General features: G+C 52.1%; 1 protein-coding gene across 6 annotated transcripts in view; it reads right to left on the bottom strand.

The window, feature by feature from the left end:
* Window positions 1-22,835, bottom strand: part of ELP2 (elongator acetyltransferase complex subunit 2) — a 1,268,509-nt gene that overhangs the window by 334,621 nt on the left and 911,053 nt on the right. For 3 of the 6 annotated variants that reach the window (XM_086965323.1, XM_086965324.1, XM_086965325.1), the window contains exon 16: window positions 20,933-21,034. In XM_086965323.1, the coding sequence (XP_086821449.1) occupies window positions 20,933-21,034 (102 nt within the window). The remainder of the gene's footprint in view (window positions 1-20,932; window positions 21,035-22,835) is intronic. The other 3 variants (XM_086965328.1, XM_086965327.1, XM_086965326.1) reach the window with 1 other exon arrangement.

Raw genomic sequence — 22,835 nt, 5'->3', positions numbered from 1 at the left:
TAATTGGGTTAGTTTTGGGGAAAGAACACAGGCCCTGGGAACCTGATTGACAGGGACCTAGGGCACAACAAGGACAAGTGCATCAGTAGTCTGGCAAAAAGTGAGGGGGTTACTGCAACAGAAACCCACTTTCCTACATAGGGTCACTGCACTTAAAACCTATAAGTCACCCCTATAAAAGGCCTTTGCAATCCTGAAGGCAGGGTGCTTGGTTCTAAGTATGAGGGTGCCCATGCATGAGCAGGACCCCCCTGCAGCCTATGGAGTCCATTCTCCTGTGTTGTCAGTGAAGCAGCCATGTACTAAGACTTATACTTTATAGAGGGGCACTGCGTGATTACGCGATGACCATCTCAAAAACAGCTGCAACAAACCCTATTATGTTTGGTATCAAACATGTTGGAATCATACCCACACCGTAAATGGTGTCTGAGGTATGATTCCAAGCACTGTAAGAGCCCTCCGTTAGGCTCTCAACGTTCCTGGTACCAGCCTTCTTGACCTCGACTGCACAAAATGGTTGCTGTCAACAAGAGACACGATTCTGCCCTCCTGATGCTGAGTCAAGCTCGAGCAGGGGAAGGCAGAACAATTGGCATCCTGTCACAGGGAGGTGTGAACAAATTCCAGGCAGGATTTAGTGTATTGGGATGGGGTAGGTGCGCTTGCCAGCGCCACTCAATCTGCATGAGGGGCACATTTGGTGTCCCTGTGCATTTAGGCCCAGATCCTTGTACTGGGGTAAATGTATGACATTGTTCTACATTCTGTCCATCAACTGTGTTTTTTGCAATTTTCACCCCGAGTGTGCTGGGTATACTCAGACGTGAGTCCCAGGCTCTCCACACCACTGGAGTCAAGCTATCCAGGCTGATGAAGGCTGATAGCCAGAAACCGGTCCTTGGATGCTTGATTCCGGTCTGGGAACGACATGGCTTGGTAGTTCGGACTGGACTGTTCCCATGAGGCACAGGGTCAGAGCTGATTTGCATATAGCCAGTGTCTAACCCAGGGTGGTGTGGAGTTCAAAAAAAGATAAATTTAGGCCCAGATCCTTGTACTGGGGTGAATGTATGACATTGTTCTACATTCTGTCCATCAACTGTGTTTTTTGCAATTTTCACCCTGAGTGTGCTGGGTATACTCAGACGTGAGTCCCAGGCTCTCCACACCACTGGAATCAAGCTATCCAGGCTGATGAAGGCTGATAGCCAGAAACCGGTCCTTGGATGCTTGATTCCGGTCTGGGAAAGACATGGCTTGGTAGTTCGGACTGGACTGTTCCCATGAGGCACAGGGTCAGAGCTGATTTGCATATAGCCAGTGTCTAACCCAGGGTGGTGTGGAGTGCAAAAAAACGATGGATTCAGGCCCAGATCCTTGTACTGGGGTGAATGTATGACATTGTTCTACATTCTGTCCATCAACTGTGTTTTTTGCAACTTCTACCGTCTGGGCACTCTGGACTTCCCTGGACTTCGTTCGGCCTGACTTCGTCTTCCTTTCATCTGCTGTATCGTCTGTGCCTGTGCATCATACAAGAACCTTCCAAGGCCTGTGAAGCATCAAAGCACCTGAAAAAATCTCCATTGGAGTGAAGGAGTCACTCTCCTGCATTTGAAGGCACTGCAACTAAGTAGACTGGTCTGCCCTGCCCTCTCACCAAGGTTGCAGCCAGTATCCCTCGTGGGGTTGCAATAACCGACACCTGTGCACCATGCCCAACTTTCAGTTGCAAAGGCTTGTTGGCTTCTTTCCAAGAAGATCTTTGGGCTTCAAGTATCCCCAACCTCGGGCACCTCCAATGACCAGAAACTTCAGCCACACCGCATTGTGTGCATCGTGGCCTGCATATTTTGGTAAGCTGCTTGAGGTCTTCTTGCGACTCTAGTGCCTCCGGCCTGTAGGTCCACTTGAGGGTCACACTTGTTTCTTTTATGCTCCCCCGACTGCTTGGGGCCTGCCGTGAATACCCTGCCTGTAGTGATTCCCCTGGATCTTGCTGGTCCCAACGTTGCTCCTAATTTGATTCCTGCGTTGCTTGCCTTTGCTAAGGCTTGTTGGTGCTCCAGCCTCACACCAAGCCCTCAGCACTCAACATCCTTTGTGAGACAGCTCGTGCATGGTTCCTGGTCCTCCTAAGTGTCACCTGGTCCTCACAGCTGCAGAGTCAATGTCATTGTCCTCCATTCTGCAACACCCGACATCGGAGGGCATTTGTCTTCTAAGTCTCCTGGTCATCCCTGAGTGACATAGACTCTGTTCCCTCAGCTTGCAGGTACCTCTCATCCAGAATCCATTCTTGGATTTCACCGGTCACTTTCTCCTTCTTCAACAACGGCACTTTCCGGAAGTCCTCCATTGTGTTCGACGGTGGTTTCTGACACCACTTCACACGTATGCACCCGGCTTCCCTGGTATAGGTAACGTGGGTACTAGGGTATCCAAGGGTGGGTGGCTATCTAACCTTCTGTCTTCCACAGAGTTTCTTCAGGGTCCACTGGCAAAGGTCTTTAATCTTTAAAAATCCAACCGCGACTTACACGAGGAGTTGTACGGAGTACGAGGTCATGTTCCCACACTGCACACGCTCTCCGTGGGGTCCCTATCTACTCGTCTTGGTGGGTTACTTGGGTCCCCATCACCTCTACGTCCTCTTGACATCATCTTGACCCGAGTCGTGGTTCCTTTACTACTTTCTTAGTATATGAGTTGGTCCACCTCCCCCAGGGACAATGTGTATTTCGTGCTAATTACTGTTTCTTTGCTAAGGTATTATGTGCATTGTGCATATCTCCGGGTAGGACATATTTCTATGTGTTAGAGAGTAGTCTATAATAAATACATATTTTCATAAATACTTTGTGTGGTTATTTTTCACTTAATCTATACTATAAGATTGCATTCTGATAAACAAGCTGCTTTACACTCCTTCTGGCCTAAGCCTGCAGGCTGCTTTTGACAGCTATCACTTAGAGAGCTTTCTAAGGTTGTCTAAGACCTCTTAAATCACCATAAGGGTTGTCTGGACTGGTGCAAGGTGTCCACTTACATAAGTGTACATCATATACCAGGCCAGCTTATCACAGGATCCAACATGGAGAGAGTAAGAGAAGAGCTGTGGCTGCGAGATGAACCTTCTCTTGAGGAGGTATTGTGGACAGCTAAAAGAATTGAGCATTCCATGCAGTGAGGAGGAGTATTTAAAAAAGAGTGATAAGGATTTGAAGGTACAGGTGGTAAAGGCGAAATAAAAAAAAACCTACAAGTAAAGTCAAGATTATAAAGCAGTACAAAAAAGAGATTGGTTGAGCGCAGATGTTACAGGGTTGAGAAAAGCGGCCATTTGGCGAATGACAAAAGATGTGTGCTACAAGTGCTGTAAAGAGGGGCACTTTGCTGTAGTGTGTAGGAACAAGAATGAACCCAGACTCAGGAGGATAAACGTGGAAGCAGAATGTGGAAGTAGTGACAATGACAAAGATGATTTTGAGTGGGGCCAAATAGTTCTTGAGGTAGCTGACTTTGGCAGTAGTAAATCTAATCCCCTCACTACCATCATGGGGGAAGGTGAAACTACTCCGTGTCCTGTTTCGTTCAGGTGCCAAGATCACCATTGTCTCCAATGAATTTTTCAACTCTAAATTGAAAGGTAAGGTAGTATTGATCAAGCCTCACATTAAGCCGTATGCGTAAGGGGGTGGGCCCATTGAGTCGCATGGGTACTTTATAGGGTCAATTGAGTACAAGGATAGATTGGTCTCTGGTAAGATTTACGTGTCAGAGAAAGGTGACAGCATTATTAGTTGGATGCATCAGGGTGATTTGGGTATCATGCTTGATCCTAATGGTGATCCGCCCATTCAACTTAAGGAGAGAGGTTCAGTCGTGGCTGCATCCACTAAACAAGGGTTTGTAGACACTTTTAGGAAAAAGTTTCCAAGGCTATTTAGGCAAGAGTTACGGTGCTTGAAGGATTATAAACATAAATTAAGATTTAGACAAGATGTTCAACCTGTCTGTTGTAAGCTCAGGAATGTACCCATTTCAGTTAGAGAAAGTATGGAGTGTGAGATTATGAAATTAAAACAGAATGGGGGGGGGGGGGCGTGGCTTGAGACGTCAAGATGGCAGTCGCACTCTAAGAGTGCTCCGGACCCCCTCCATCATCCGCCTCGCATCGGCCCACTTTCTCTAGCCATCGATGCCCCAGAGTTTCAGGGACGCATCCCGCACCCTACCTGCATCGCCTCGCTCCTTCTGGTGACCTGCTCGATGCCTGTGCCGTCCTCGCCGGCCCTCTGCTCTGGGCGGCCTTCATTCCCCAAAATGGTGGCTCCCTAGGCCTGATCTCGCGGCCGGGAGCCCAGACTGGTATTACCTGCTCTGCCCGCCTGAGGCCCTCTCGGCGGCGGCCTGAACGTGCGGCCTGCCCTTCTGCCCTGGAGCCTGCGGAGGAGTGTGGGCCGGCTCTGGAGTGCGGTGGCGGCGATTGGGGAGCGGAGTGGCGCCCGCCGCTCTCCCAGCGACAGACAACTGGCGGAGATTGTGGCTGGGCGGCGCCAGGTGTGGCATTTCCTGATCGCCGAGCCGCGTTGGGGCCTTGGCTGAGCGGGAAGACGGGCCCGAGCCGTGCCGCCTTGGGGCACAGGAGTGGTCGCCGAGCCCCGGGTGGCGCGGCTGACGGAGCGACTGCAGAGGGGCCTGGAACCGGAGACGTCCGGAGCTGCAGCTGGCGGAGGTGAGGAGGCGGAGGTCTTGGCGATTGGGCCTCCGTTCCCCTGAACCTTTCGGCGGCCGGCGGGACTGTGTGTTGCGGTGCTGGCAGGCTGGTTGGGCCGCCCCTGGAGCCTGGCTCTGTTCTGGGACCTGCGTGGGCCCCCATTGAGCCTCAGTGTATGCCCTGCTGGAGCGCTCCTCTCTTCCCCTTTGGCCTGCAGTGACTCTTCGCATCCCTCGCTGCCTTGGGGGTGCGGGGGAGACGGGTGCCGGGAGACCCGCGACGAGGGGTGGGGCGGCTAGCCCAGGACTTTCCTTTATACTGTGGTTCAGGCATTCGTCTGCTGGCGGCCGGGCCTGTGGTTACGTGGGCCATCTCCCTTGCCTGCCTCCGGCCGGGGAGACAGAGTGCCCGACTCTGGGGGCCCGGCAAGCTTCCTGGTCCGCCTTGACCTTGCGATCTGGGAGGTCTATCCTCATCCAGCAGCTGCGGGCCGTGAGGTTACAATTGGGGGTGGGGCAGATCGGCTGCTGTGTCGGGTGGCGCACAGGTGTGCCTGCCACCCCTTCCTCTCCCTTGGAGGCCCAGGACTAGCGGGTGGGGCCTGTGGGAGACCCTGGGGCTGTGAGCCCACCGAGTACGCCCTGAGGGTTGCCATTGCCACGAGGAGGGGTGTTGCCTTGGAAAGCGGCCACCCCCCTTCACCGTAGGGAAGTGGGAGGAGGATCGGCCACCGCACTGGGTGGCGGGGGGCTGCGACGGAGGCGTCGGTGCGTCCCCCCCTCTCCTCGCATCACGTACCTTCACCTGCCTCTTCGAGACCATGGGCAGAAACTGCGCTACTTAGGCCACCACCTCCTCCACCCAAACCAGAATGGACCAATATACCAAGCCTGATCGCGATCCAGCGGTCGAGTGCACGGCCGCGCCTAGGGCGGCCGGGGGCGACCTCTCCACTATCCTGCAGGCGGTCAGTGCCTCACAGGCCTCGGTGGAAACCAAGATCAGGGAGGTGAGGGTCGAAGTGGCACTGATTCGACAAGACCTTCGTAACGCCACGGCCGGCATTACAGAGGCGGAGTCTCGTCTTTCCACGGTGGAGGACGACGTGGGAAGTCTCAAATCCCAAGTGGCCCGCCTGCAGACACAGACCCTGGAGCTGCATTGAAGAGCCGAGGACGCAGAAAACAGGGCTCGGAGAAACAACCTGCGCCTCCTGGGCTTTCCGGAGGGAGTGGAGAATGGACGTACTGACACCTTCATCGAGGCGTGGGTCCGGTCTTGGATCCCCAAAGAGAAACTTTCCCCCTGGTTTGCGGTGGAACGAGCACACTGCTCCCTTGCTCCCAAACCCCCTCCTGGAGCTCCCGCTCGCCCCATTATCCTCCGTATCTTTAACTTCCAAGACAGGGACGCGATCCTGGAGGCCGCCAGGGCGCTGGGTCCGCTGCACTTCCAAAACTCCAAAATTATGGTCTTCCCGGATTACTCTAGAGAGGTGCAAACTCAACGCCGGTCTTACGACGAGGTCAAACAGAAACTCAGGGCCATGGGCCTCCGCTATGGACTCCTTTTCCCGGCTCGCCTTAAGGTGTTTTCCAGGACAAGACCTTCTTCTTTGACACCCCGCAGGCGGCATGGACCTGGCTTATGGAGGAGCGGCCCCTCCTACCTTGTACGGCCCCCTCCCCTGTCCGGAAAACAGCGATCCAACCCGGCCGGGAGACGCCCAAGGCGCAGCGGTGCCGAACTGGATCCAGAAGACGAGGCAACCGCCGGGGGGGGGGAACTCTCAGTCACCGGGGGCATGGTCCCGACACTCCCCGATCCAGACCTTGAGCCAGAGGGCCTCTTCCCCCACCCTGGTGTCTTCACTTATCGACCTAGGTAGCATTCCACGTTCGGATGTCACTCGACGGAGGTCCATGTCGGACTCGGACCTGTCTGGAAGCCCCGTGATCCGTGGTTCTGGTGGGGAAGAGGGGGTGTTACCCGTTTTGCGGGCTGCCTACCTCCACTCCGCCCTTTGGGGCCTGATGTGTCGGGCTGTCCCCGGCCCCACGGACGGGGCCTCTCCCTGGCTCCTCTGGTTGATCCGGCCAGGGATTACCTTTACATAGCCATCCTGAATCTGTAACATTCTGTGACTTCTTGTTATCCTCTCCATGTTTTGCGGCTGTGGGCCTGCATCCGTATACATGGAGGGGGTCCACCTCAGCCATGCTCCTGGTTGACTGTTGCTAATTGCTAATCTTTTAGAGTAGCGAATCACCTCTTGGTGGGGTAGTTAGTTGTTGGGGTTTTGGGGCGACAGATGCTTCCACTTCAAAAGTGCAGGGTGGGGGGAGTTGGGAGGGACGGGGGACCGTTGTTCCTCAACAGTTTGTTTTGTTTAGCCGCCTATGGGCTGCTGGTTGCAGTTCTCCTTGGTAGCTATGTCTCGCAGACAGGTCCACAGCTGACACGCATATCACATCTTCCACCAGTTTTTTTATTTTTGGCCGCCTACGGGCCGCCATCGGGGGCGGCCGTTGGCAGTCGTGCTTCCTCCTACCCTGGTTTTCACAGCTGACTAGCAGATCACGAATTTCCATGGTCCCTTTTCTGAGCCTGCATTTGGGTGGGTACCCTTCTCCGGCTGAGCGTGGTCCCATGTAGCTATCCATCCCTCCACATTCCATTTCCTCCGATGACGCACACTCTCACTCAACCTATTCACATCCTTTCCTGGAATGTTAATGGCCTCTTGGAGCGCATCAAACGTACGGATGTCCACCACGCTGCTCACCGCCATGCACCGGACATTCTCTTCCTCCAAGAGACGCACCTCCTAGGTACACAATGCAACTTCCTAGCTCGTTACGGATTCGACAGGGTCTGGCACTCTGGCTTCACGCGGGGTGGCTATTTTACTTAGGAAAGGCCTTCCCTTTACCCTTGCTAAAGCCGAGACAGATGTACAGGGCCGTTATGTGGTTGTCTCGGGTACCATAGAAGGACGCCCCTTGAGCCTCCGAAGCCTTTACATTCCCCCAGCACTTCTGCCTCCGACACTTCGCCATCTTACACAAGTGGTCTCCTCCTTACCACAGGGAATTACGGAGGTTGGGGGAGATTTCAACACCGTTCTGCAGCCCCTGCGTGATACGACGGGGACCCTGTCCGAGGCCCGTGTCACCTCCGCTAGGATCCTCTTGGGCTGGTCCTAGGCCCTGGGTCTCTGCAACGTGTGGCGGGTTTGGAACCCCTGTGGGGAACAGTACACCCACACGTCGGCAGCCCACCATACTCACTCCCAAATTGACCTTCTCCTGATGCCGGCCACAGACTGCCAGCTGGTTTCTGGAGCCGCAATACTGCCCAGGGGGATCTCGGACCACTCCCCCTGCTCCCTCCGGCTAGGATTTCCTCCGGCGGGTCCATGGGCGATTTGGCGACTGAATGCCTGGTTCTTGCAGAACTCTGAGTTAGTGGAGTCACTTGGTCAGGAGCTGCGTCACTATTTTTCCACCAATGGGGGCTCAGTTCCCTCGCCGGGGACGCTGTGGGAGGCTGGCAAGGCCGTTGTCCGAGGAGTGGCCAGAGGGTTGGTCCACGCGAAGCGATCGGAGCAGACGACCCAGCTTGCGCAGCTGGAATCCCGGGCGGCGCAGCTAGAAGCTGCTCAACTCCCTGGCGATCAAGGGGATTCCTCCCGGCAACTGGCAGCAGTTCGCGAAGAGATCCGCTGGATCTCGTTGGAATCAGCAAAGATGCTCTGGCGCTCATCGGTTGCTCGCATTTATGGGTGGGGGGATAAGAACGGTAAGCTTCTCCACAATCTTGTGTCCTATCCCAAAGTCAACCGTATTGTTCCTGAGGTCCGGTCGGACACTGAGACCCTCCAAGTGACTTCCGCGGCCATCGCGCAAACTTTTGCTACCTTCTACGCGAACCTCTATACTGCTCGGTCCCCGGGCACTCCTCTGGCTGCTTTGCTGGATGGGACTGGTACCCGATTGCCTTGTTTCCCTCAGGAGACTGTAGAAGCTCTGGACCACCCCCTTCCCCCTTGAGGAAATCCAAGACACCATTTCGCTCTTACACCCCGGTAAAACGCCTGGTCCCGATGGGTACCCTCAGGAGTACTATGCGGCCTTTCGGGATATCTTGGCCCCCAACTTGCTGGACCTCTTCCATCATGTGGAGACAGGCACATTCCCACCTGAGTCGGATGTGGCCACTATACTGGTTATTCCGAAGACACAGCCGCCCTCCCTGAGCTGTGCGACTACCGCCCGATCTCACTGATTAACACGGAGATCAAACTCTTCGCCACTGTCTTGGCTCAGAGACTCTGACCCCTCCTGCAAGACCTGGTCCACCCTGACCATTGCAGGTTCATGTCTGCTAGGGGTACTCGCCACTGCATCCATCGTCTCCAACTGGATCTGGCCCACTGTGATTGGCTAACCCCGTACCTACCACTGCTTTTTATAGACTTCGAGAAGGCCTTTAATACGGTGAACTGGGATTATCTGCAGGATGTGCTGGACAGGATGGGTTTCGTTCCCTCGTTCCGCCATCTGATCAAAGTTCTCTACACTAATCCCAGAGCCCGTGTACTCATTAATGGAGAGCTTTCTGAGGCCTTCCCGATCCGGAGGGGCACGCGTCCACTTTCAACACTCTTGTTCGCGTTAGCGATGGAGCCCCTGGCGGCGCTCATCCGGCAGGATCCACTTATCCGGGGTTGGGCCTGGGACTCGAGTCAGGTGGTTAAGATAGCCTTATATGCAGACGACGTTCTACTATATCTCGCAGACCCGGATAGCCTGGCCCCAGGTGCCTGGAGGTTCTTTCCGACTTTGAGCGGGTCTCTGGGCTGCGCCTCAATGCGGCGAAGTCCACTTTGGTCCCACTGCATCCCTCCAGTGAGTGCTACGACTGGCAGTCGACTATCCCCGTAGGAGACATTCGGTCAAATACCTTGGCGTCTGGGTAGCTCTTCTACCGGAGCTTTAATGGGCCTTCAATGTTACGCCTTTGGTCGTCAGGATGAAGGCGGATCTCAAGAGATTGCAGACCCTCCCCCTAAACCCCCTGGGCAGAAGCGCAATCTTCAAAATGAGGGTCCTCCCCCGTTTCCTTTACATATTGCAGAACATTATTATTAATCTCCCTGGTAGTTGGTTTCGCGAGCTTGACGGCGTCCTCACTCGGTTTCTCTGGGGAGGCGGGAGACAGCGCTTATCCCTGGCACACTGTCGTATCCCCCCCTTTGACGGGGGTATGGGGGTGACCAATCTCCACCTCTACTACCTGGCCACGAAACTCATCGTCATCCACGACTGGTATGCGGGCGGCTGGTCCGACCCTGCCTATCGCGTGGAACTCAGTTTGTTGGACTTCACGCAGGTCCAGGCGCTTTTATATGTATGTATGTATGTATGTATGTATGTATGTATGTATGTGTGTTCTTATATAGCGCTCGACTTACCCTTGGGCATCTCGGCCCTTGCATTGGGAACCCGTCCTGGCTTTTCCCTGTGAGATAACCCGTACTGGGCATCCCCAAGGTGAAAGCCAGGCATCCCGCCGCGGGGGGCCGTAGTGGAGATTAAGCAAGCTATTGCCCAGAGTTGCAGAGTGTGAACCTGTGATTCAAGTAGGCACCGAAGTGAGAATTATTGAGTCCGTGGACACTTGGGCTCAGACCCTGCCGCGTTGGGAACTGAACCCTGGTCCCGGGTCTGACCTCTGCTTCCGGGTATGCCTCCTCTAACCATTGAGCCACACTATATGGTAGCCCAGTGCCACAGGCTATGCCCCCGGTCACCAGGACGGTGGTTCTGGCCTGGCGCACGGCCCTACGTCACGTGGGGTTGGACCGGAAACTCACTCGACAGACGCCACTTTGGCATGGGGCCCTGGATGCGGGAGGTTTCGTCCTTGCAGGGGTTCCGACGATGGGACCTCATTGGGGTTTCAGTGCTTGTAAACGTTTGGGTGGGGGACTACATCCGCTCCTTTGCAGACCTGCAGCAGCGCCACGCCCTTCCTCCCTCCTAACTCTATAGATACCTGCAACTCAGACATGCCCTCTACACGCATGTTTTACCTCCTATCTCCCTTCCAGGAGTTCAGCCCGTGGGAGGCCCAGGTGATGATGGGGAGCCGGGTGGGGGATTTTTAGGGGGGCAGGGGGGTGTACCGCATATATACCGGTCCCTGGTAAACAATGGTCCTGCTTCCCTAGATCAGCTTAGGGCTCGATGGGAGGGTTGGCTGGGCCCCCTAGAAGAGGTGGACTGGAGGGACGCCCTCAAGGCGCCCGAAACCCTGACCACGTCCTCCAAGTTACGCCTGGTTCAACTGTACTACCTTCATGCGGCATACCTCACCCCGGCACGTCTATTTCAGGCCCGGCTGAAACCCTCTCCAGCAAGCACACGTTGTGCCTTCGCCCCTGCCGATTTTTATCCCATGGTATGGTGCTGTCCGGCGCTGGTGCCGTTTTGGAGGGCGGTGGAGTGTGAGCTTACGCAGGCCCTGGGATGGGAGGTTCCCCATGATCCAATACCTATGTTGTTGGGGGTGTTTGATGGCTTGGATGGCTCTAGGGTGGATAAGCGCCTTTTGGGGAGAGCTGTGGGGGTGGCCAAGAGAGACATAGCAGCACACTAGTCCCAGGCCAAGGTGCCTACTGTGCAGAGATGGAGGAGGGGAGTGGACTGGTGTGGGTTCCAGGAGGAGGCCCTATTCGAGGCCCGGGGATGTCCTGACTTATTCAGCAAAGTGTGGGGTAAATGGTTTAATATGATGCCACCATGTTGATCTGCCGCTCTTTTATTCCAGGTATCACTGTGATTAATGTATGGACTGCTGTGCTAAACTCTGATGGCCCACCCCTTTTCCTGTCAGCAATCAGTCCTGACATGTTCTCCCCAATGATTATTGAACTGCAACCAATGAATTGTTCTTGTTGTTGTAAATCCAATAAAGTTGATTATCAAAAAAACTAAAAACTGAATGGGATCATTGAGGAAGTGGAGGGCATGGAGTGGCTTGCTCCAGTGGTAGCTGCAAAGAAGGTCAATGGTGAGCTGCTCCTATGTATTGATTTGAGGCAACTAAACAAGAATGTGATTGTGAATAAGAACCCCCTGCCCAATATTACAGAGATGTTTGTGTCACTTGGAGAGGCTAAAGAATTTAGCACAATCAACCTCACTTCTGCATACCATCCAGATGAATTGGAGTGTAGGGATTATACAGCCTTCATTACTCCATTTGGTACTAATAGATTCGTCAGGTTTGGCTTGGTCTCAGCCTCGTCAGTTTTTCAGCGTGTAATGGAGAGGGTGCTGAAGGATGTAGAAGGGGTATGTATATAGATCAGGACGACATCCTTATTTTTTGAAGGATGATTCTGAACATGATGCATGTCTGGGAAGCGTTCTTGAAAAATTGTGTGCATGTAACCTCAGGATCAAGGTTGAAAAACGCAAATTTCGTTCTGGTTCAACTATCTGGGTCACAATATTACAGGAGAGGGTATCAACCCCAAGGGTGATCTTGTTTCCACTATTCGGGACATGAGTTCTCCTTCATCCAAGAAGGAAATAATGAGATTCTTGGGAATGGTGGAGTATTATGCGAAATTTGTAAAGATTTTGCTGAACAGAGTGTCAACTTAAGGAACCTTTTGAAAAAAGGTGGGGACTTCACATGGATCGATGGATATGAAAAGGAGTTTATTTCCATCAAGGACAGCCTTAATTCTGCTCCCTGTCTTAATAATTTTGACCCCAATATGAAATACTAACAACTGATGCAAGTGTAAGAGACCTGGGGGCTGTGTCGCAACAAAAAGGGTCGGATGGGTTGAGTACCACCATGTTTTTGTCACGAAGCCTGAGGAAAGCGGAATCAAGATACTCTGTAGTGGAAAGGGAAGCTCTTGCTGTTTATTGGGCTGTTGTACGAAAGCTAAAGAAGTTTTTGTGGCCTGTTGAATTTGAGATCCGTACGGATCATAAACCCCTGGTTGAAATCTTTAACAAGAAAGGTTTGGACCTTATTTCAAGCAGGATCACTAAGTGGGTTATTGCTCTCCAAGAGTATAGTTTTTCTGTGCAGTACATTCCAGGAGTTGACAATGAGGTGGCTGATGCATTGTCACGCCTCATTCCAAAGGAGGTGCCCACCACATTGGATGATGTTAAGGTGGAAGACGAATCTGAATCGGTATGCTTGTTGGAAAGTGAAGCCAATTATGAGCTAAGGCGGCATGAAGAGATATCTGCTGATCTAGTTATGTGTGAGGTTATGTTGCACATCCACAAGGAATGGGTCTGAACTCTCGAACTCTTTCTGGGGTGTGAGAGAAGAACTTAGTGTATAAAAAAGATCTACTGTTTCGGGGAACAAGAGTGGCTCCTCCCAGTAGTCTCAGGAGAGAGCTGATTGATGCTGCCCATGAGTCGCATCTGGGTATTACTAAGACAAAAGAAAATTGCGTGCCTCACACTGGTGGCCAGGCATGGACAAGCAGGTTGAGTGGATTGTGCGTGACTGCCTTCCTTGAGCTGTGAGTAAGAAATCTAAAAGTCCAAGAGTCCAACCTATGATTATAAGGAGGCGCCCCTCTTGCCCCTGGCAAGATATTGCTCTTGACATCAAGGGGCCTGTTCATGATAATGGTCTTCCAGTGTATGTTGTATTGATTCTGAACATATTATTAGGTTTCTGGATGATCTGATGTCTAAAGAAGGGTCACCAGAAACAATTCTGACAGACAATGGGTTGAAATTAATTTCCAAAAGATGGAAGAGTTCCTAAACAAGTGAGGTATACAGCATAAGATCTGTGCACTGTATCAACCAGAGACCAATGGTATGGTCGAGAGATTTATCACGCTTAAGGAAAATTTCACCATAGAAAAATCTAATGCTTTGGTCTGGAAAAAAGAGGTACTGAAAAAAAGTAGAGAAGTATAGGTTTACACGCCACAGCACACTAGGGAAGACTCCATTCCAACTTTTCCGGGGTAGGCTCTCCAACACCTCCCTTGAGCCGCCATGGGTGAACAGGTATGAAAGGTCTCAAGGGAGAATGTGTGATGACAGTGGTGTACATAATATAGAAGAGTGTAAAGCTGCCAGCAGGAAAAAGTATTTTGACAACAGGAATGCAGTAAAGAAAACAGAAGTCCAAGTGGGGTATTTGGTGATGGCGAGTCCAAGTGGGGTATTTGGTGATGGGGAAGTGTCATGGCTTGTCTGGGAGTCTTCCTAAGTTCTTAAGTCCCATGAGGGTAATGCACAAGTTACTTACCTTCGGTAATGATATATCGTAGGAAACATTAGTTAGTTGTAGATGTCTTACCTTAGAATTATCCCCTGGCGTCAGCCTGGATCTGGAAAGATTTTTCGCCAGCAGTACCTCTGCGCGTCGGAAGGTGGAGTCGGTCTGCTCAGCGTTCGGTGCCGGCGTCGTTGTCGCCGGGATGATGTCACGGCAGCTACTTAGACGCCACCCTCGCGCGCTGTCGTCAGATATGTACATGACTTTCTGCGCCAGAAATGCAGAGCCATGCAAGATTCTGGCCACTGGTGCACAAAACTAGGTCCTTGAACGGATATCCTTAACCCTAGAAATCAGTTCGCAGAACGGGGAGGATGGGTGGGGCGGTAAGGAATCTATAACTATGTAATGTTTCTTACAGATATATTGTTACCGAAGGTAAGTAACTTGTGCAAATGAAATAAACACATTAGTTATAGATTCCTTACCTTAGAATAGATACCCCAGCAGGGTCAGCGAACCAAGATCACACAAGAAAGTCCAGGAGAACAGAATGGCCAAAGAAGCCGTCTCTCTGGACTTGGCTGTCCAGGCAGTAGTGTTTGGTGAACGTGTGCAATGATGCCCACGTGGCCGCCTGACAGATGTAATTTAGAGGCACTCCTCTTCCCAAGGCAGTAGTGGCTGCCATCGTCCAGTTGGAGTGAACATGCAGCCCCACTGGAGGCTCCTTTTTAGCTAGAGTAGCAAGCCTTAATACACAACACGACCCACCGAGAAATGGTGCGTTTGTGTACGGCCTGACCCTTCTTTGCACCCACGTAGTCAACAAACAGTTGATCATCTACCAGGAACTGCTTTTGCGATCCAGATAAAAGGAGAGCGCACGTTCTGGGTCAAGACGGTGGAGCCTCTCTTCTTCCTTTGAAGGATGCGGCGGAGGAAAGAAGGCGGGCAAGGTAATGGTCTGCCCACCCAATGTGGAAGGCAGGGACCACCTTAGGAAGAAAGTATGGACTGGTCCTGAGATCCACCTTGCCTGGATGGACAGACACGAAAGGAGGTTCTGGAGAAAAGAGGCAGGAGCTCACTCACCCTTCTAGCAGAAGTGATGGCTACCGGGAAAGCAGTCTTAAAAGTTAGAAGACATAAAGGACAATTATGAAGCGGCTCAAAGGGAGCACACATCAGATAATTCAGCTCCAGATTCAAGTCCCACTGAGGCATAACGAATGGAATTGGAGGAAAAGATGCGTTAAGCCTTCCAAGAAACAGTTAACTACTGGGGACTTGAAAAGAGAAGGCTGATCTGGCAGCCAAAGGAAAGCAGAGATGACAGAAAGGTAGCCTTTGATAGTGCCCAGAGCAGAGCCCTGCTAGGCTAAAGAGAGAAGGAGCAAGAGTACTTCAGAAAGAGGGTCAGAAAGGCGATCCACAGACTTTTCTGTGCACCATGCAACAAATTTATTCCACCTGCAGGCGTATACCGTCCTTGTGGATGGACGCCTGGCTGCCAAGATTACATCACAAACTTCAGGAGGCAGGTCGAAAGACGCCAACTGCCGCCGCTCAATCTCCACCCAAGTAGGAGGAGGCTAGACAGGTTTGGGTGGAGGACCGTCCCTGCTGCTGCGATAGAAAATTCTCCCACAGAGGCAGTCTGATCGGAGGATCAATGTCCATGTTGAGCAGCTCGGGATACCAGACTCTTCGTGCCCAATCCGGAGCCACAAGAATGACTAGGGCCCGGTCGCCCCTCATCTTCTTCAGCACTCTGGGCAGAAGTGGTATAAGCAGAAATGCCTACATCAGACCGCAACTCCACTCGCGATGAAAAGCGTCGCCAAGCAAGTGCCCTCTTGGAAATTCCAACGCGCAGAACTGCTGACATTGTGCGTTCTCTTCGGTGGCGAATAGATCTAACCAAGGCTTTTCCCACTGTTAAAAGAGACCTTGCACCACCTCCGAGTGAAGACGCCATTCGTGATCCATCATGCACCTGTGGCTGAGTTTGTCCGCCCTGGCGTTCAGAGAACCTGCCAGGTGTTGAACCACCAAGGAAATGCCTTGATGTTGTAGCCATGTCCAGAGGTGAAGGGCCCCCTGACATAGGGTCCACAACCCCACCCAGCCTTGTTTGTTGCAATATCACATGGCGTGGTGTTGTCCTTGAACACCTGCACTACTCTTCCACAGACAGAGGAAAGGAATGCCTTCAGTGCAAGACGAGTCACCCGGAGCTTCAGGAGATTGATGTGGAGCCCGGACTCCGCTGGAGACAGGAGGCCTCTGATCTCCGCCTCTCCCATGTGACCGGCCCATCCAAGAAGGGAGGCATCCCTCACCACTGTGAATTCTGGTTGGGGAAGTGGGACGGATCAGCCACTGACCCAATCCTGGTTCGTGAGCCACCAATGCAGTTGTTGAGCAGTGCCCTCCGAGATCTGGACGTAATCGGACAGATTCCCCTGATGCTGGGCCCACTTGAACTTCAGGTCCCACTGCAGAGCCCGCATATGCCACCTGGCATGATTGATCAGCAGGATGCAGGAGGCCATGAGGCCCAGCAGCCTCAGGGTCATTCTGACCGAAACCTGGGATGAGGGCTGAAAGATCTGAATCAAATCCCGAATATCCTGGACTCCCTGTTCGGTAGGATAGACCCAAAACTGAGCCATGTCCAGAACCGCTCCAATGAAGAGCTTCTGAGAGGGAATCAGGTGGAACTTTGGCACATCGATGGAGAACCCCAGCAAATGCATGAGGTCGGCCATAGTCCGGAAATGGGAGACGACTGCCTGGGGCGATCCCGCCTTCAACAACTAGTTGTCGAGATAGGGGAAGACTGAGACCCCTGATCTGCGCAGATGAGCTGCGACCACCGCCATCACCTTCGTGAACACCCGAGGGGCGCTGGTAAGGCCAAAGGGGAGCACAGTAAACTAGAAATGCTCATGGCCTACAGTGAACCGCAGGTAAAGCCAGTGGGCTGGCAGGACGGGGATATGAAAATAAGCGTTCTGCAAGTCCAACACTACCATCCAGTCTTGCGGGTCGAGTGCAGACAAGACCTGAGCAAGCGTCAACATTTTGAACTTCTCCTTCCAGAGGAAGCGATTGACGTCCCTGAGGTCCAAGATAGGACGCAGGCCCTTGTCCTTCTTGAGAACCAGAAAGTAGTGGGAGTAGCAACCATGACCTACTTCTGGGACAGAAAATGCTTGATGGCTCCCTTGGCCAAGAGAGTCGTAACTCCCTGCTGGAGAAGTGCCAGATGATCCTCCAACATGCGGTGGTACCGAGGTGGCATGGCTGGAGGGGTAGTCTCGAAGGGAAGGGAGTAGCCCCTTCCGACTATCTGCAAAACGCACCTGTCTGAAGTGATGGTGCACCAGTCGGGAAGATGATGGCGAATCCTGCCACCCACTGGCGTTTGATGGATCTGAAAGGACGGACCAGGAGGTGTTTGGAGGCTGCTGCAGAGGGGGGTTGGTGGACTGGCCCGCTCACAGGCCCCCTGAACCACGACGCTGGATCCCACGTCCCCGGCTTCGGGAACGTTGGGTACCTTGCTGCGGCCTGTAGCCATGGGTGAGATGTAGAGGGGCACCCCCTCCGTAGTCACAAAAGGGGCAGAAAGCAGACTGCGCCAGATGGGAGGAGAGACCCAAGGACTTGGCCGTAGCCTGTGAGTCCTTGAAGCGCTCTAGGGCGTTATCTGCTTTGGCGCCAAAAAGGCAGCGGCCATCAAAGGGCATGTCCATCAAGGTGTTCTGGACATTCCCTGAAAAGTCAGTGGACCTCATTCAGGCGTAGCGTCTGAGTGCTACCGATGTTGAAATGGTCCTGCCCAGAAAGTTGGCGGTGTCCAGTCCACAACAAATTGTAAACTTAGCTGTGTCTCTCCCTGCGGCGACAGCCTGAGAGAGCACTGTCCGGGCCTCCTCCGGACACTGAGGCAGCACTTGCGCCACGGTATCCCACACAGAGTGCGAATAACGGTCCATAAGACATGCAGTGTTTACGGACCACAATCCTAAACTGGCGGAAGAAAACATTTTCTTGCCAAGATGGTCCAGCTTCTTGGATTCCCTTTCCGGTGGACCGGTAAGGAAGGCGCTTTTGGCAGTTGAGGCTTGGACCACCAAGCTCTCCGGGGTGGGGTGTTGGGAGAGGAAAGTGTGGTCGCCCGGAGCCGGGCGGTGATGTCGGCCGATCATCCTGTCCACGGGAGCCCCCGTGTTTGGCTTGGACCACATGCCCAAAAGGACATCAGTGAGGGCCTCATTAAACAGAAGCAGGGGCTCCGAAGAGCTCGCCGCCGGTTGAAGCACCTTAGTCAATAGGTTAGTCCTGACAGTCACCGTAGGAAACTCGAGGTTGAGAGCCTCAGCTGCCCTACGCAACACCACAGCTTATGACGCTCCCTACTCCATAGCTACGGTAGGAGGAGACAACATGCCATGGTCGGGTAAAGCGTCAAGACCACTGACATCCCCCAGTTCCCCTATCCAGTCCTGTTCAGAACCAAGCTGGTCAGTTAAAGGATCACCTGACCCCTCCCAGTCCTCCTCATCTTCCTCTGGTTGCCACTGTGGTTGGTAAGGGGCCCCAGAAGTGAACAGGGGCACAAAAAGCCCACCCGGCACAGTGTCAATGTAAGGAAGGAGGCTGGGGTAGACGCCGGACGGGGGGCAGAGTGGTGTTGGGCACGGTAGTGTTACTGTCGGAAGCGGTGCCGTGGAGGCGTAATAAGGTCAACCGGCACCGATCCGGATCCAGGCCTGGGTCTGCGGGGCTGGGGCTGGAGCCGCCGACATCGAAGACCTAGGCCCCCCAACCGAGTCAGTGGGGCCCGAAGGCACGCTGGCGGGGTTGGTCTGCCCAAAGATGGCATGCATCGCTTGGTAGAAAGTACGAAGCTGGGCGGGGGTCGCTCCGGGTCCCAGAAAGGGAGATAAGCTCGCAGTCGACCCTTCAGGCTCCGCGAGCGAAGCCGCAGGAGTGGCACCACCTGCGCGCCTCATCAAGTCGGCCGACCGACGAGGAGAAGGTGAAGAGCGACAATGCTTCTTCGATTTCTTCTTATATTTCGACTTACCCGACCCTGAGTGCGAAGACTTCGATGACTTCGAGCCGGACTGATGGTGGCTCCGCGACCGGTCCCTCGTCCAGGACCTCGAACGGCACGGAGTCGACTACTGTCATTCAAGCAGCTTTCAGGGCCTATCACTCAAAGCCTTCGGCGTCAACAACTGATAGTCGGAGCACGACTTCGGGTCATAGTCGCGCTCCAGGCAAAAGAGGCACACGCGGTGCGGATCCGTTACCGACATCTGTCGGTTACAGGAACCACAGGCCTTGAAACCGGGCCTCCCTCATGCACCTGTTCGGAGTCGAAGACTCGAAACAAGACATTGACAAAAGTCGAGAAAAAGTTAGTAAAAAAATGACTGAGGTACCGCTCTTCCCAGGTCTGCGTTGGCTGGCACAGAAAATGAAAGAACTAACGTCAGCGTGCAAGGGCGGCGTCAGTAGCTGCTGCGATGTCACCCCGGCAACCACGGCGCCCAACGTGGAACGACCGACACCACTATCCAACGAACAGAGGTACTGCCATCAAGAAAAATCTTTCTGGATCCAGTCTGACGCCTTGGGGTAATACTAAGGTAAGGAATCTATAACTAACGTGTTTCTTTTAGATTTAGATTTTCAACAATGCTGTGAACATGCAGGACCATTGAGTTTGGAATCTCAACAGTGTTGCAATCTTCAGAGGAGAATCTGGTGTGCCTGACTTGTCCGGCAACGCCAGTGCATCGAATGGGGATGGGGATACATTATCAGACAGTCCAGTGTCAGGGAGTGGTGGTGAGGAAAGGGTCAGGAGTGAACAAAATCGTCATGTGGGAAACTTGTCTGCAAGGAGGCTTTCGGAAAAGATTATGAGACGTCCTACGTATTTGAGATTATGCTTAAAGCCTTGTATTTATTTCCTCTGTCTTTTTCCTGCTGTGTTTATAGTTTATTTGTTTTTGTGAAGGAAGGGAGGTGTGTGGCATGCATCTGTGACAGCCTGTCACTTGCCACTGCTTGTTTCAGGTCACAGAGTGAGGTCACCTCTCTTACCCTGCCATGCAGAATGTTATGTAGGTCATCATAATCTATGTGTAAGGATTGTGGTAGTTGTTGCAGTTGGTTCCCTGCTACAGGTTGTGATGGGTAAGATCCTCTGTATTGAATAAACTTGATACTTCAACCATTAGTTATTCATGAAATATGATAGCAATGTTATTGCACTCTTCCTACAACCTCGAGATCTTTATGAGGATAATGTTCACAGAGTCCCTTCACATATTTCCAATGCATTTCAAACCTTGGTTGCTTCTGGCAACTCAGTACTGTTCTTTATTTTTCACAGCCCCTTTAGGGCTCCTGATCTCTCTACTGATCATCGTGGCTTCACTTCATACCCCGCCTACATATCTGCCTTTCAAGAGAGAGTACAGAATCTAATGAGTATGCACTTGCATTCCCAGTTACATTTTGCTTGCTGACACGCCAGGCACATTGCTTCGAACAAGGATAAACTTATACATTCTTCTCTACTCTAGAATTTTTTGAAGACTCATGCAGGAGGGAACAATTTTGAAGGAAGTGCAAATACACCAGAAGCACAATGATGCCTCAGACATACAGTTAACTTACACGGCACCTAAGATTGCAAATTATTTCAATGTTTACATGCAAACTAAATGCAGTTTGTAGATATTTGCTTTTACAAATAAGCAAATGGGCTTAATGTTATGATTAAAAGAACGTTGGACTTTTAGATATGCAGCAATGTTCAAAACTGTTTTCATAGTGTGGTAAGAAAGACAAAGAACAAACAAAACAATGACATGTTTCTACTGTTTATGGTACCTTTGAGTCTTATGGGATGAAAGTAGGTCTGAGAATATTGATCTGACATGCTGCTGAATCTGCTTTCTTCTTCGTTAACTGATTTGTCAGGCAACTCTCCTGCTTAAAAAAGGTTCTAAATTAATATTTTTGATTTAATAATACTGTGTGCAGTCATCACATTTCAATAATCTTGGGAAAATATGTTGGATCAATTCTCTTTTTCCATGATTTCTTTCTCCATCTCTTACCCATTGTTTCCAATTTACCTCTGTGTATGTAACCGTGCAGTAAGTAACCCACCAGGTTTGCTCAGGGGAAGAATGATCAAAGTCTTGGATACGTGGTACAGCAAAACCTCCCCCAGGTTTTTAACAGGTGGAACCGCAGAGATGAAAATCACAAGCTTCTTAAGTATGTGTATTTCACCCTTCAGTCCTGTGGGACAAGCTAAAGATGTTATGGGAAGTGCTGGGGTATGTTAGAAACGGGACCCTGGCCGGCCAAGACTCGCGTCGAGGTCAGTCAAGGATCACCATTTCTAAGGTCAGGGCAAGGGAGTCACACACCAAGGTAACCCCCACTTGCCTTCTAGGTAACGTGGCGCGAGCAGTCTAGGCTAAACTTGGAGGCGGTATGAGTTAAGTATTTGCGCACGCACCCCAGCAACAACACCCAAGGCCCACCACAAAGAAAGACTCCACACAAGGTTATATATAAAAAATAGCCTTTGTATTATAATAAACAAAACACATTAGATAACACACAAACTTTACAATGTGCCAGGGGCACGGGCAAAATTAACAAGGGGAATTATGTACAGGACAGGGCCACATGGACCACTGTCAGGGGTAGGCACTTGTCAGAAAATAATACTGGTAGGTACACATTTAGGACATAAACATCAGAATGATTAGCACCAACATTATAAATGCAACACACATCCAGTAATCACTGGAAAAGTAAAGAACTCCTACGCAACCCTAAAACACTGTAGGAAATCACGCAGGTAACTAGGACCTTCTCATCAGGACCTAAGGAAGGAATACCAACACCTAAGCAATTCACTCTTAGCAAAGGGAAGGAAACCTAAACATAAAATGAGACACCACCAATCCTCTATGCAGGTCACACCTAACAAAGGGGATAAACATAAAATACCTAATCAGGTCACTTTTAGAAAAGGTAAGCGGACATCAACAATTGCACATGAGATATTAAACACAGAGGTGCAGATTAGAACATATGCGCAAGAATCACATACACAGAAATTACAATGCGCGGGGTGCACATAGCACAACACTCAAAAGGGTCCCTCAGGCCAACTGGCCTCGAAAGGGGCGGAATGCCCTGAGTCTCAGTGTCAGGGAAGCTGTGCAGGCAGCACAGCACACAAACCTAAACGTAGCAACTGTCCACTAAGTGCTGGACAGTTGTTAAACAGGACTGGGCAAACGTTGGAGCCAGGAGGGCTCAAGAACAAAGTGGGCAAGGAGCCTCTCAAGGGCTCGAAAAGCAAATGTGCAAATAGAGCTTCAGTGCTCTCAGAATCATGAATGGCCCCAGAGCCTCTCTCAGGGCTCGCCAAACAAATCTGCTGGCATTAAAGAGCTTCAGCGCTCTAAATCAACCAAATGCCCCCTCGAGCCTCGGGCTCGTGAATTGCTGTGGGCGTGGGAGCCTCTCGGGCTCTAAATGAACAAATGGCCCCCCAGGAGCCTCGGGGCTCCAATCGCAAAGGAATGAGGCACGGTGGAGTCCCTCACGGGGGACTCAGAACAAATAATGCCCCAAGGATCGTTGGAGCGGCCCATTGCCAACCGGGGCCGCTCGGCTCTCAATGGGGAGGCCCCAGCCCTCCTGCACTCACCGGCTCTCCTGCGTGCTGCTCCGGTGCCGCGGGCAGGGCTCCTCTCCCTTCCAG

This window comes from Lissotriton vulgaris, chromosome 4_1 (genome assembly GCF_964263255.1).
Source record: "Lissotriton vulgaris chromosome 4_1, aLisVul1.2, whole genome shotgun sequence".
NCBI lineage: Eukaryota > Metazoa > Chordata > Amphibia > Caudata > Salamandridae > Lissotriton > Lissotriton vulgaris.
The sequence above is the reverse complement of the archived record's forward strand: the minus strand, read 5'-3'. Positions and strand labels throughout refer to the sequence as shown.